An 11,928-nucleotide genomic window follows, 5' to 3' on the forward strand; every position below is an offset into this window, starting at 1 on the left:
CAACCTCAAACTCTTGGGCTTAAGCAGTCCTCTTGCCTCAGCCTCCAAAGGAGCTGGGACTAGTCTATTTTTCAGTAAAGATAGGGTCTTGCTCTTACTCAGGCTGGTGGTGAACACAGCCTAACCTTTTTAAATGCTTACTTTGAAATCATTTCAAATTCAGAGAAAAGTGTGAAATACTACAATTAATAGCCATATGAACGACCTTCACCAGAACTGTGAACTCCCCTCTCCCTCTATGCATTATTTGATGTTATCTGATCTACATATATATTAGAATTATAGGTATTTCTTTTCTTCCTGAATCATTCAGAGCAAGTCTCTTGCCCCTAAACATTTCAGTATTATTTCCTAAGAACAAGGACATTCACTTACATAACCACAGCATAGTTATCAGCTTCATGAAACCTAATATTGATTGAATACTATCAGCTAATCCACAGTCCATATTCCAGTTTTGTCAATTGCCTGGATGATTTTCTTTGGAGCAATTTCTTCCCTGATCCAAGATCCAATCAAGAGCCTCACATTGCCTTTAGCTGTCACATGTTTTTTTTTTTTTTTTTCTTTTTTAAGTCTCTTTTAATCAGGAACAGTTCTCAGGCTCCCTTTGTCTTGCATTCCATTGACATTTCTTAAGAGTCCAGACCAGTTCTGTAAAATGTCCCTCAATTTGAGTCACTCCCTCCATTTAAACCCTCCACTGCATCCTCATTCCTCATAGTTTAAAATTCCAAGACCTCATGACCCACCTTCAGGGACCTACAGGATCACTCTTCTCCATCCCCCCTCCCACTGGCTCCAACCATTCCCATGGCTCTAACACACCAGGCTCTTGGCTTCTGTGTTCCATCTACTTTCTCTTCATCACACTTTTCTGCCCTTCACACACAAACACACAAAAAAGTCACCCCTACGGATCACTCTGGGTCGGTTGCACAGACACAGCCCCTCATTACTTGGACCAGACCAGACCACAGCCTGTATCCCTATTCAAAACTATTTCCTGCACAGATTCGTGTTTTCACTGCCTGGTTCTTCCATAGAACGTGAGCTCCAATGAGGGCAAAGATTTCTGTCTGTTGGGTTCACTGCCAAATTCCTAAGACCAGACCAGTGCCTGGCACTCAGGAAGCACTTGGAAATTATTTGCTGAGTAAATGAACAAGTGAGGAAAGGAGAAAACCCTGGAATTAGGAGAGCCAGAGGCCCAAAGGCCCTCCCAGATTCCAGAACCCTTGCATGGCCTCCCTCCTTCCGCCTGGCCTGCCTGGCCTCCCTCATTCCAGCCAGAGAAGGAAGTACCCTGCAAAGCTCCCTTATCTTTCTATCACTCCACCAGCCAGTCCTCACAGATTAATCTTTCTAAATCAATCCCAGCAGGTTGACAGGCTGAATTCCAAAGATGGATCAGATCAGACCCTGCAAAGGCCCACGGCCCACTATTGTCCGCTGGCTAGGCCGAAGTGCAGTGCCTCCCCACCCAGATCCCTGGATCCCACCCGGCCATTCATGTATCCTCCCTGAGCCAGCCCAGAAGGTGGGGGTAGGGAGAGTAAATATCCAAATACAAAACCCTACTAATAGCTCTTTAATTGCACCATATGAGGAGGACCTCATCCAGGTCTCCAGGTCTCCACGACCCAGAGCAGAGCCAAGCCTCAGGTGCTTGTCACTTGTTCATTTCACCCATCAGACTGTGATTATTTGCTGTTCATGCTATATCAATACTCAAGGTTACAGGAAAGGTAAAAGCCACCCTTTCTTTGATCCCAATCACCATCCATTCTTGATTTTACCTTCAGCAGAGGAAGGTGCCAAAGCCCCTTGCTTTGACCCACAATACAAATAAGCATCTACAGGAGACCCTCACTCACAGCAGACCCCGTCAATACCTGCTTGGTTGGAGTCTCTTTCCCAGGGGAGGCCCTCCAGGAGACCTACACAAACATGATCTCATGACCACCCTCCAGGAAGAAGCCCCAGGTAATGTACCTCTCATTCCCTCACTGTGTGACCCCAGGCAAATCCCTCAACCTTTTAGGACTTCCCCTTATAAAAATAAACAAGTAAAGATGGGGCTGATAACACTGGCAGGACCTAAGGAGCTGACAGCCAAGAAGAGAGGGTGGTGTCAGAAAAGAAAATTTAGCACCTGCACCCCACAAAGAAAACGGGGAGGGGTGCCAGGCTGAGGAATTTCTAATCCGGCCCAGCCCCAAGCAGTGAATGGGAGCGGTTCCCACCTTGTGGCTAATGGGATTAGCACTGCTCAGCTCAGGGCGTTGGCCTAGGGTGCTGGGGTGCAAGGTCTACACAGAGCCACTGGAGGTGAGGGGGGGAGAGCAACCTTCCTGTATTTCCTCTGTCACCTCAGCCTCAGCATGCAGAAGTCAGGCAGCTCCATGAGACTGGCTCCTGGCCACCACTTGCTAGGAATCCTCTGCTGGTAGCTTGGTATTTTGGTGCCTCAGCCTCCCCATCCAGCAAACGGACTTTAGGAGGCTGACTGCTGCGTCAGGTTAGGCGTGACCCTGGCTCCATGCACATCCACAGAGGCGCTCCAAGAGTAGTGGCTGTTTTCAAGGCTTGTCATTAGGATACTTTGCCTTTGTGAGCCCCAGCCAGCTCCTGAATGGGGAGTGCAAGAAACCCCTCCCAAACTCACATAAAGCAAGTGAAAGCACTGCCAACAAGGCTGACCAGAGGTCCAATCTCTAGGCTGCAATCAGCCCTTCCTACACCACATCCTTGGGCCCAACCCTGGAACCAAATGACCCAAAAAGCTCAAGACACACACGCACAAAGTATCACTGTGGACTCACAGAACATGCAAAAGCGGATGGCCCAGATGGCCTATGTACCCCAGGGCTACCCCTTAGTTCCTCCTTAGGGTCTCTAACACCACCTCCTCAGTCACAAAACACCTCTTGGGAGAAAACCCATGCCCTAGCCATAGTCCTAGGCTGAATGCGCCCTGGGGCCCAGACACGGTCTCGTGCCCCTCCCCCGCCCGGTCCCTCACAAAGGCCCTTTGTCCCGTGGAGCCCCGGGGACTCCAGTTCCTGAAAAGTTCCAGGAGAAAAATCAAAGAAAGGCAAAATCGCGGAGTTCAGCCGCACAGGCAGGGTAAGGCCGAGGCAGCCAGTCTGGGTCACGGGTGTCTTCGCCAAGACCCCAAGGATATGAGGGGATGAGAGCATCCCTGCAAAAGTCCTAAACTACAGTTAGGAGAAAAGGAGGATATTTTTAATAAAAGTCGGAGCTTGGGAGGCCAGGGGAAGGAGCCAGGGAAAGAGGGACCCGGCTTCCTGGGGGCGGCCACTGGCAGGTTTGGAGCCCCCGGAGTCTCCCTTCGCTCCCCGCCTGGTTGCAGCGGCTGCTGCGGCACGGCCCCGGCAAGCGTCTCTCTTCCCTCGCAGCACCCGCCTGGAGGCCGCCCTCACCTCTCCTGGAGAGCCCCTCTGGGAAAATGACGGAGGCCACGAAGCCTTCTTAGCCACTTCCCGCGGGTTCGATGTCAGACCCACGGAGTCACCTCCACCACCCGTGCTCGGGTGATCCGCTCCCCATCCCCGCACCGCTTCTTTCCCAGTTAAGTTCAGGATGGCCTAGTTTCGGCATCCCCACCGCACCGGGCACCCTCTTTCCAGCAGAAGAACAAGAGAAGTTCTCAGGGCCGGGGTCGCTGCTCTCCCACTGGGGCATAGATTCCTAGAGCCTCCTCCCGCTTGTCAGAGGCCAGGGTCTCAGGCTTGGGGTCCCCGTCCTCCTGCACCCCCCAGCGCTCAGCAACTGCCAAGGACCCGAATCAGCGCGGTGGTGGAGGTGGGACCAGAACCCAGAGCCCACAGGCGCGGGCAAGGATGAATGCCAAGAAAAAGATTCAAGCTCGAGGAATGGTGTCTCACGGGGTGTGGGGGCTGGTTTGTTCTTTTCTCGCCCAGATTTTGAAAACTCCTGCCTAGGCTCGTGCCACAGGGGCCCGGAGACTGGAATCGCCCTCAGTAACTCCGACTTTTGCAGACCCTTTTGTCCCAGGAGGGCCGGCACGCCGGGGAAGGCAGCTGAACCACTTGCTCCTCTGCGCAAGAGCCTCCAGACAGTCCTCTGCCCAGGGCCAGGGCTTTCCCCGTCCGGGGAGCTGAACCTGTCCGCACCCCCGCGGCCAGCCGAGTTAAAGATGATACTGAGTCCCGGCCGCGAGTGCCGAGTAACCAGCCAAGTAGATCTTCCGGGGCCTCCCTCCCCAGGATCCCGAGGAGACAGAAGGAAACAGGCATGGCGCGGGGCACTTACCCGGGTGCGGGTGTAGGTTAAGGCCGGCCATGTACTTCCCGGGCGGCAGCGGGCCGGGCAGTCCCGAGGCCGGTAAGCGTCCGGCAGTGGCCGCGCCCACGCGGTGGCTGTCCATGGCCAAGCCGGACAGTAGCGGTGGCGGGGGGCCGTGCACGGACCGCTGGGGCCCGAAGTCTCGGCCATCCATCCTCCGCGGGAGTGCCGCGGCCAGCCCCCCACCCGGCCCGCGGGCCTAGCTCAGTAGGACCTAAAAGTTCGGCCTCGGCGTAGTCCTAGAGTCCTCGGGTGGCGTGTGCTCCGCGGCGTGCATGGCGGCGGCCAGCGGGGCTTGCGCTCGGCGGCGGGCCCGCGGCCCGGAGCGCACAGGCGGCCGGCGGTATGGCCCCTCCGGGCGGCCTGGCGGAGCTGCGCGAGACGGCCCACTCGGCGTCTTGGCGGGGAGAGGAGACCGGCCGCGGAAGAAACAGAAAGGGAGAAAGAAAGGGGGAAAAAAAAAAAAACAAGTTTCAGAAAGTCGTATCGCCTTTCGGGGTCGGGGGCAGTCGATCTGGTGGCCAGAAATGAAATCCAGAGTAGCCCTGTTTCTGAGAACAGTTAAAATCCGTGCTCCTTTCACCAGAGGCTTTAAGCTCCCGAGGACCTGGCAGGGGAAAGTGACCGGTGGCGCGCTGCGCCCCAGCCCAAACTCTGCCTAGCCGGCTGCCGGGTCTTCACCAAACCCGGGAAGGTCTCTCGGTTGCGCCCGGACAACGTACATACAAACCTCCTAAGTGTGTTTATTCCCGGGCATCACATGCTCCCGCAGGGTTTAAAACCGTGAAACCCTTCCACGAGCGGTTTGAAATGTCTACCTAAAAACTGTCACTATCTGATCCGGAAAGTTTAATATTTAACCTTTTTGGAACCTCGCCTCCCTTTTGAGTTTGGTTTTCCTGAGCTCTCCCTAAGCCGCCGAAAGAGTACCTCCCCCCTCGCCGCAGGAGGGAGAGTGGAAAGCAGGTTTATTATTTTTAAGAAGGCTCGCCAGCCCCCACCCTACCCCCGCCACTACACTGAGTCCCAAAGTCTGAGTCCGAGGACCCGAGACGTGGCATTCACGACTGAGGACTAGAGAAAATCCTTCAAAACAAGCTTTGGTTTCATTTTCCAACGCCCTAGCCTGGGAATCCTGCGGCTGGAGGACGCGGCCTGCCCCGGGCGATTTGGGGGGCTGTCAGAGGGGAAGGAAGGAGATCAAGGATCTCGCTCTACTCTAGCTTCCTCCATACCCCCCCTCAAATAACCTACAAACGAAACCTTCGCAGCGCGGGCCGGCAGAGGAGCGCCTCCCCCACAGTTGGGTAAATCTCCCTGTAGTTCCAATTTAAAGCTGTTTATTTAAAAAGGTTTGCCGATTCCCATGGGGGAGAGAGAGGGTCTTGAAGCCCACCCTTTCCTCGCTATCCGTCTGTCCGCTACAGCTCAGATTTCCGATTCAGAAGGCCTGGGTGCTCTTAGAGCCGCCGATCACACCAAAGCCACCGGTTCCTGGGTGCCCGCCCTGCACTCCGCGCCCAGCCCCGGGAGCAGCAGACCCTCAGCTGCAGAGTTCCCGGCGAAACCCGCCGGCCTCCTTCTCCTACCTCCCTCCCCAACTTTGCTAAGGGCGCCTATTTAAACCTGGTTTGGGTTACAAATACCCCCTCCTTTCCTCCCTCGCTCTCCCCCATCAGGCTCTGGTTACCAGATCCGCGTTTACTTTGGAAAAATCTAAGATCGCCACATCCGAGGATACGTGTCCTAAGGAGGCAATGAGCTTCCTGTGATTTTTTTAAAAATATGTTGAGTAGCTTTCTTTTAAAAGCCAGCGCCTCGTAGCATGCCAAGGCGCCCCAGTTTGTGGAAGTCAGGTTGGAGCCCTCCGAAACACCCTCGCTCTGGCAGAGAAGCTGGCTTGGCCATCTGCGGGCTCTGTTGCGTACTCCCTACTTTTCTCCCTCTCTTAAATGCAGTTAAAATGGCTGAATTCCGGCTTTTAATTAAAAACAGGCTATAATCGAAAACGTCTCGGCATCTTCGGCTCTCCCGCCGCCTGCTGGGAACCTAGAGAGGAACCGACGCCCTTCGGCCGGGCAGGGCCGGGCAAACTGGAGCGGGGCTGGGGGCTCAGGTGGTATCCTAGGGCGCAGCAGCCTGCCCCCACCCCTCCCCGGGCGCCCCCTTCTCGCCGGCCCTGGTTCCCGATTCAGTTCTCCGAAGTCAGACAGCTGCAGGGATCCCCAACACACCCCCGAGAGGCAGGCGGAGGGCGGGGGGCAAGCTGGAGAAGTTTGGAGAGCATAGCGCCCGGCCGGGGGCCGGCAGGCGGACCGGCGTCCTACCTGGCGCGGCTGGGCTCCCGACTCCGGGCTCCGGCAACAGCGACTTCGGTGGCAGCCCCGGCTCCCGGCGCGACTAGGCGCCCGTGCTGCCCGCCATCCCGCAGCTGCCGCTCCCCTCCGCCACCCGCAGCCGCCTCACACTTTTTGCCCGCCTTTCCTTTTTTTGGTAGAAAACCGCTCCCCGGGCCGAGCGTTCGGCGCGCCAACTCCTCCGCCCTCCCGCGGCCCGGCTCCCGCAGCCCCCGGAAAAGCCAGCTTTCCTCCCGCCGAGCTCCCCGCTTTTTAATAAAATCCAGGTAGCGCCGGTTTAAAGAATCCCAAATCTCCATATACAGCCCGGGATTGGAAAAGGTACATTACACAACCCCCCTTTCAAGTTCCTCTCACTGGATCTAAAAAAAAAAAAAAAAAAAAAAAAAACAGCGGGGGGGGGTAAGTGGGGGAGGGGAGCACTCTCAGGCAAAGAAACAAGCATTGTTCCCTGCGCCCGCCCCCCCCCGGCCGGCCCCCGGTCGCCCCCCATTGGCCGCGCACGCCGCCAATCACGCGCATGTAAACACCTTGGCCCTGAGCCATTCCTATAAAACCAATTACCGACCTAGGGGCTCCAGCAGTTTCCAGGCTCCCCACGGCGGGTCTGAATGATCAAAACTGGTGGTGAGAATTTTTCCGGGCCGTTTCTAGGCAGCCCTCCCCCTCCACCAGCACCGATCCCCCCCTTCTCCTTCTTCTCCTCCCTTTTCCTCCCCCATCCCCCAGCGTCTGGGCTGAGTGATCAAAATAGAGGAAGATGGTTGTCGCCGCAATCCAGGGCTTTGCTAGGCGCGGTTTAATGGGCCGCCTGTCAGCTTCCTGCTTGCAGGAGGAGGTGACAAGCCGAGCGAGCCTGGGAGGGCCTGGGGCCCTGCGGGCTGCACCCTGCGCCCGGGCCCCGCTCCTCACCTCCCTTGAGGTGCTCCTCTCGTACGCCCGGTGGAGACGCCAAAACAGACAAGGGCTGCTTCCCCCCCCACACCTTTTTTTCTTCCTTTTAAAACAAAGCAGCAATTCATTCCCTCTCCCCTAGCAGCGCGGTCGGGTGGGATGGGCTGGCGAGAAGGTCGTTTTCCTAGCCCTGGCCTGCGGGCCTCCCTGTAACGCGGTGTCAGATGGTTACTGATTAATATTTTGGAGAGGCCGCAGCGGCGGGCAGCGGGTGAGTCTCTAATCTTCTAAAAGGGGTTCCTATAGAAACGCGGAGGGCGCGCCCCCCTCTCGGCCCAAGCCCGGGCTGCGGCGCTTCGAACTGCGTGCCCCTCTCCAAAGCCCCTTTTAGCGTGGGCCCTCCCTTCTCTTTTCTTCCCCTCCTCCAAAAAAAATCAGAGCAGAAAAAAGGATTAGATCGGCTGAGCGCAAACTGAATCCCTCTCGATTCTGACATTTCAGCCTATTAGCATTTCTCCACGGGGCCTTCTGAAACCTATTAAAGTGTAATATTAAAAACCTCTTGGCTGGGGGCCTCTCTCTCCTTCCATCCATCGCGCCCCCTCCAGGGAGGACGAAACCGGAAAAAAAAAATCTGTTGAGCTCAGAGGAAGAAGCCGCCAAGCCCAAAAGTGCTTGGCTGGCCCGGCGGCCGTTGGGGGAGGGGAGTCCCAATCCCCCAGACTTTGTACTTTTATTTTGCCCTCTCAGCAAAATCGTTTCTGGGTTGAGTAGCGGGTAGCTGCCCGCGGCAAACCTACCTGACTTAGGGCGCAGGGAGTGCGGACCACAGAGGAAGGTCTTTCTTGGGGAGCCCCTCACCCTCTCTGCCAAGCCCCGAAGGCTTCTGAGCCAGGCTAGGTATTACATACCCTCGAAAGGAATCTTGGAGGGGCAGGAATCCAGGCCGATCCTGCCTTGGAGAGCAACCGCGGTGGTAGGATTTTAATTAAAACAAGAGAAGCCCGCTCTTTCGCACCGCGCTGCGGACTCAGCGTTTTGCATTGCTCGTTCTGTTTTTTTTTTTAATCCATTTTTAAGGCAACTTTTCTGGAGGGGGTAAAAATGAGCTAGTTCATTGCCCATTCGTTCTATTTTTTTTAATTCCACTTTTAGAAAAAAAAGGGGAGTAGGCTTCGAGAGCGAACTGGGGGTGTCTAATTTAATTCCAGGATAAATTTGAGGAAAAAAAGTTCAGCCTCTTGAGGGCAGTTTCAAGTTGCCCTTCCTGGAGCCTCCTGCGCTGGTTTCTAGGCTGCCCTCTTTTGGAAGCTGGAGCTCCGAGGGGGGAGGAGGGAGGAGTGAGAAGGAAAGAAAAGAACGAAAATAGCCGGAGCCAAGGGGAACGGGAACTAGCCGCGGTGTCCGCGCTTGGAGCTGGGCACGTTGGTGTTGGTGGCGGCCTCGGCAGTCGAGGCGGCGGGAGGCGCCGGGTGCAGCCCGGGGAAGGCCAGGAGCAAAGACGGAGAGGAGGGGGGTTAGAGAAAGGAGGTATTGTGTCTTTGTGCCTTGCGGGGGAGGTGGCTGCAGGGATAAAATAAATGCGGTGGAGCTGCATTGGGCTGCTGGAAGCCAAAGCAGGGGAAGGAGCCGAGTGTTCGGGCGCCCCGCGCCTTGGTCTTATCCAGAGGTCTGTGCATTCCTAGTAAACACTCCCATACCCCTGTCCCCTTCGCTTCTTCCCCACCCCTGTCGGTCTTCAGTATTCGGAGCCAAAACCCTAATCCCCCACCCTGTTGTCCAGCCCGGGATCTAAATGTTTTTATTTTAATATAACTCAAGAAATAAACATGTGTCTTAAGAGAGTTGGAAGTGGGGAATACAAAAGGCTTGCGGTATGGAAAAAAACAAAAGCCTATTTTTATAAATGTTTAATGTTTTCACCCCTGGATGCTCCAAGGCGTCGTAATTGTGACGGCGGGGTACATGTGCCATAAATCATTTAGTTGCTAATAAAAATTCTGCCTGTTTCCCCTGGATTTGCCAATGGCGTTTGCATTTTTCAAGTGTGCGCCTAGTCGGCGTGGCAAACAGAGCAGGCATTTCATTAGGGCTGAGACTCTGGGCAGCCGAGGCCCGCATCCTCTGGGTTTTGTGGCCGGGGCCCCTCGCGCCGCCCTTCCTGCACACCGCCGTACTCGCTCGGCCCTCCAACCGCCAAGGTCGGGTCTCGGTCCAGTGCATGGGGACGCGGGGGTGGCGGCAGTGGCTCCCAGTTCCCAGCCGCCGGGTGGGGCTCATGGGGCAGATCCCGCTGGTGCAGTTCTCTGGGGCTGCGGCGCGCATAATGCCGCGAGCGGGCCACCACCAGAACCGACCTGTACGCACCCCGATCTTTGCCCGCTCCCGGGCCGGGCGCCCCCTTACTCGCTGAGTAAACAGACCCGGAGCCATCTTGGGGCGGAGGAACCGATCCCGAGCGAAGTCGTGGGTGCATCCTGGGCTAAGAGACCCCCCGCCATTAGTAGAGGGACCCTTGAGGCACCCTTTAGTCAAGCTTCAGGGTCTGGGAAAACGCCCTCCCCGCTCTAATGGGCCGCATTTAAATGTAAAAGCCAGGCTTGGGCGTCCTATGCGGAGTGGGGTGCAACCGCACAGGCCGCAGGCCGCCAGGGTCCAACCGCCATCTTCCGTGCCCCACCCCCACTTCGCTGCCACCACCACCTCATACGTCTGTTTACCCAGCGGAATCGGTGGGCAAAAACGGTGTGTTGAGTGTGTATGTGTGCATGTGTGTGTGTTGTACTGACTGGGCGGAAAATTGGCTGGGGCGGGGGCCTCCTCGCAGCCCCAAATCGCAGTTCCTGGAGAACCCGCCCAGGCTGGCTCGGCCAGGCAGTACGGTTGTCCGTGGCTAGCCAAGGCCACCAGAGCCCAGGCCTTTTGTGTGTTCTTAGGCCATCAGCTCCGGCCTTGTCTTAAATGGATGCGTCCCGAGTGACAGTTCTCCCTCTTTGTTTTAAACCAAAGGGGCAAACCAATCTCGAGTCCGGCTGTACCCCTGCTGCGCCTTTGTCGCCGCAGCTTCGGCCCCAGTGCCCAGCTGGCCTGGCCAGCCCAAGACAGGTCCGACTCCCGCGATCCCCACCTCCCTCAACTCTGCCCTATTCAACTTCGAACCCGGCTCTTCCCGAACCCTGGTCTAGCTGGTCTCGCGGATATGTTCTTCTTTACCCCGCTCCCAGAAAGGCGCCAGTATCCCAAACTAGGTGCGGCTACCCGAACCATTCCACCCGTCGCCCAGAACCGCCTTTCCCGGTGGGGACCGAGGTCCCCGCTCTCCGCTGGCATCTCCGTGAAGGGGCCCCCAAGGGATCGCGGGCTACTTCTGGCTGCTTAGAAGGATGTGTGGTCGGGTCTCTTCAGCGCGGGTTTCCGCGAGCCCTAGAATCGACGACCCGGGAGCTCTTGGTCGGGTGCCGGTAAAACCCGGAGAGGCTATGGCCTAGAAAGCCACGTTCGCCGTCCCCGCGTTGCTGCTGGCCCAGCCGCGATTCGGAGCCGAGCTGAGGTTGGGACAGCCGAGCCAAGAGCCTCCCAACCCGCCTGGAAGGCCAGGAACGCGGTGCCAGGGCCCTGCACTCCGCCGAGAGCAAGACACACGGCGGGTAGTGCCGGGGTTCTCGAGCCAGGCCAGCCGGGCGGATTCTGACTCTTCTAACTCCTCTCGGCCCCGCCTCCGGCCCAGGCCTCTTCCTACGGCCGGGGTCGGGGTTCCACTCCACTGTTTGGCTGCGAGAGGATGGAGACGCGCTCAGCGCGCGGGAGGCCAGCTTCGGCCATAAATCTTCAGGCGGACCCTCCTTCCAGCTGCTCACGCCTGGGCGCTCTCGGACAGCCTCGCGTCCCGGGCCGCGCCGGACGCTCTGCTTTCCCCGTCACGGCCTGGGAGCCCCGAGACTGCGCAGGGAATCCGGCCGGAGCGTCTCTGTTTGCCAAAGACTGAGAACGGCAACGCCCACTCGCTGCCAGCACCATCCATCCCCGCAGGCTCCGGACCCGCGAGGAGGCCGGCCTCACAGGATTAGCGCCTTGGGGTAGGGGCACCGGGTCTGGGCACTTCCTCCCAGGAATGCTCGGTGAGGGTGAGATGGGTGCGTGGCCATCCTCTCAAGCCCGCACCAGGGAACGGCAGTCCCAGGGCCAGGGTCGGAGCAGCTCCTCAGAACTCAGTTTGTCGCTTCTGTGCGGCAAGCACAGAGCCGTGTGCCTGAGGGCCCGGCGCTGGGAAGCGCGGGCTCGCCTGGCTCCCCACCCGGCCCGGGCCCACCACCTGGTCCACACCGCTGGATAGCCCAGGCCTTTA

The 11,928-nt window shown here is 57.4% G+C and overlaps 1 protein-coding gene across 10 annotated transcripts in view; it reads right to left on the reverse strand.

Annotated features, from left to right (window-relative positions):
- Positions 1 to 11,722, reverse strand: part of TNRC18 (trinucleotide repeat containing 18) — a 102,278-nt gene extending 90,556 nt beyond the window's left edge. For 4 of the 10 annotated variants that reach the window (XM_053556816.1, XM_053556814.1, XM_053556815.1 and 1 more), the window contains exons 1-2: positions 6,660 to 7,033; positions 4,300 to 4,729 (exon numbers count right to left, since the gene is read on the reverse strand). In XM_053556816.1, coding sequence (XP_053412791.1) covers positions 4,300 to 4,486 — 187 coding nt within the window. In that variant the 5' untranslated portion in view covers positions 4,487 to 4,729; positions 6,660 to 7,033. The other 6 variants (XM_053556812.1, XM_053556813.1, XM_053556818.1 and 3 more) reach the window with 6 other exon arrangements.
- Positions 11,723 to 11,928: the final 206 nt, after the last annotated feature.

This window comes from Nycticebus coucang, chromosome 12, assembly GCF_027406575.1.
Source record: "Nycticebus coucang isolate mNycCou1 chromosome 12, mNycCou1.pri, whole genome shotgun sequence".
NCBI classification, from domain to species: domain Eukaryota; kingdom Metazoa; phylum Chordata; class Mammalia; order Primates; family Lorisidae; genus Nycticebus; species Nycticebus coucang.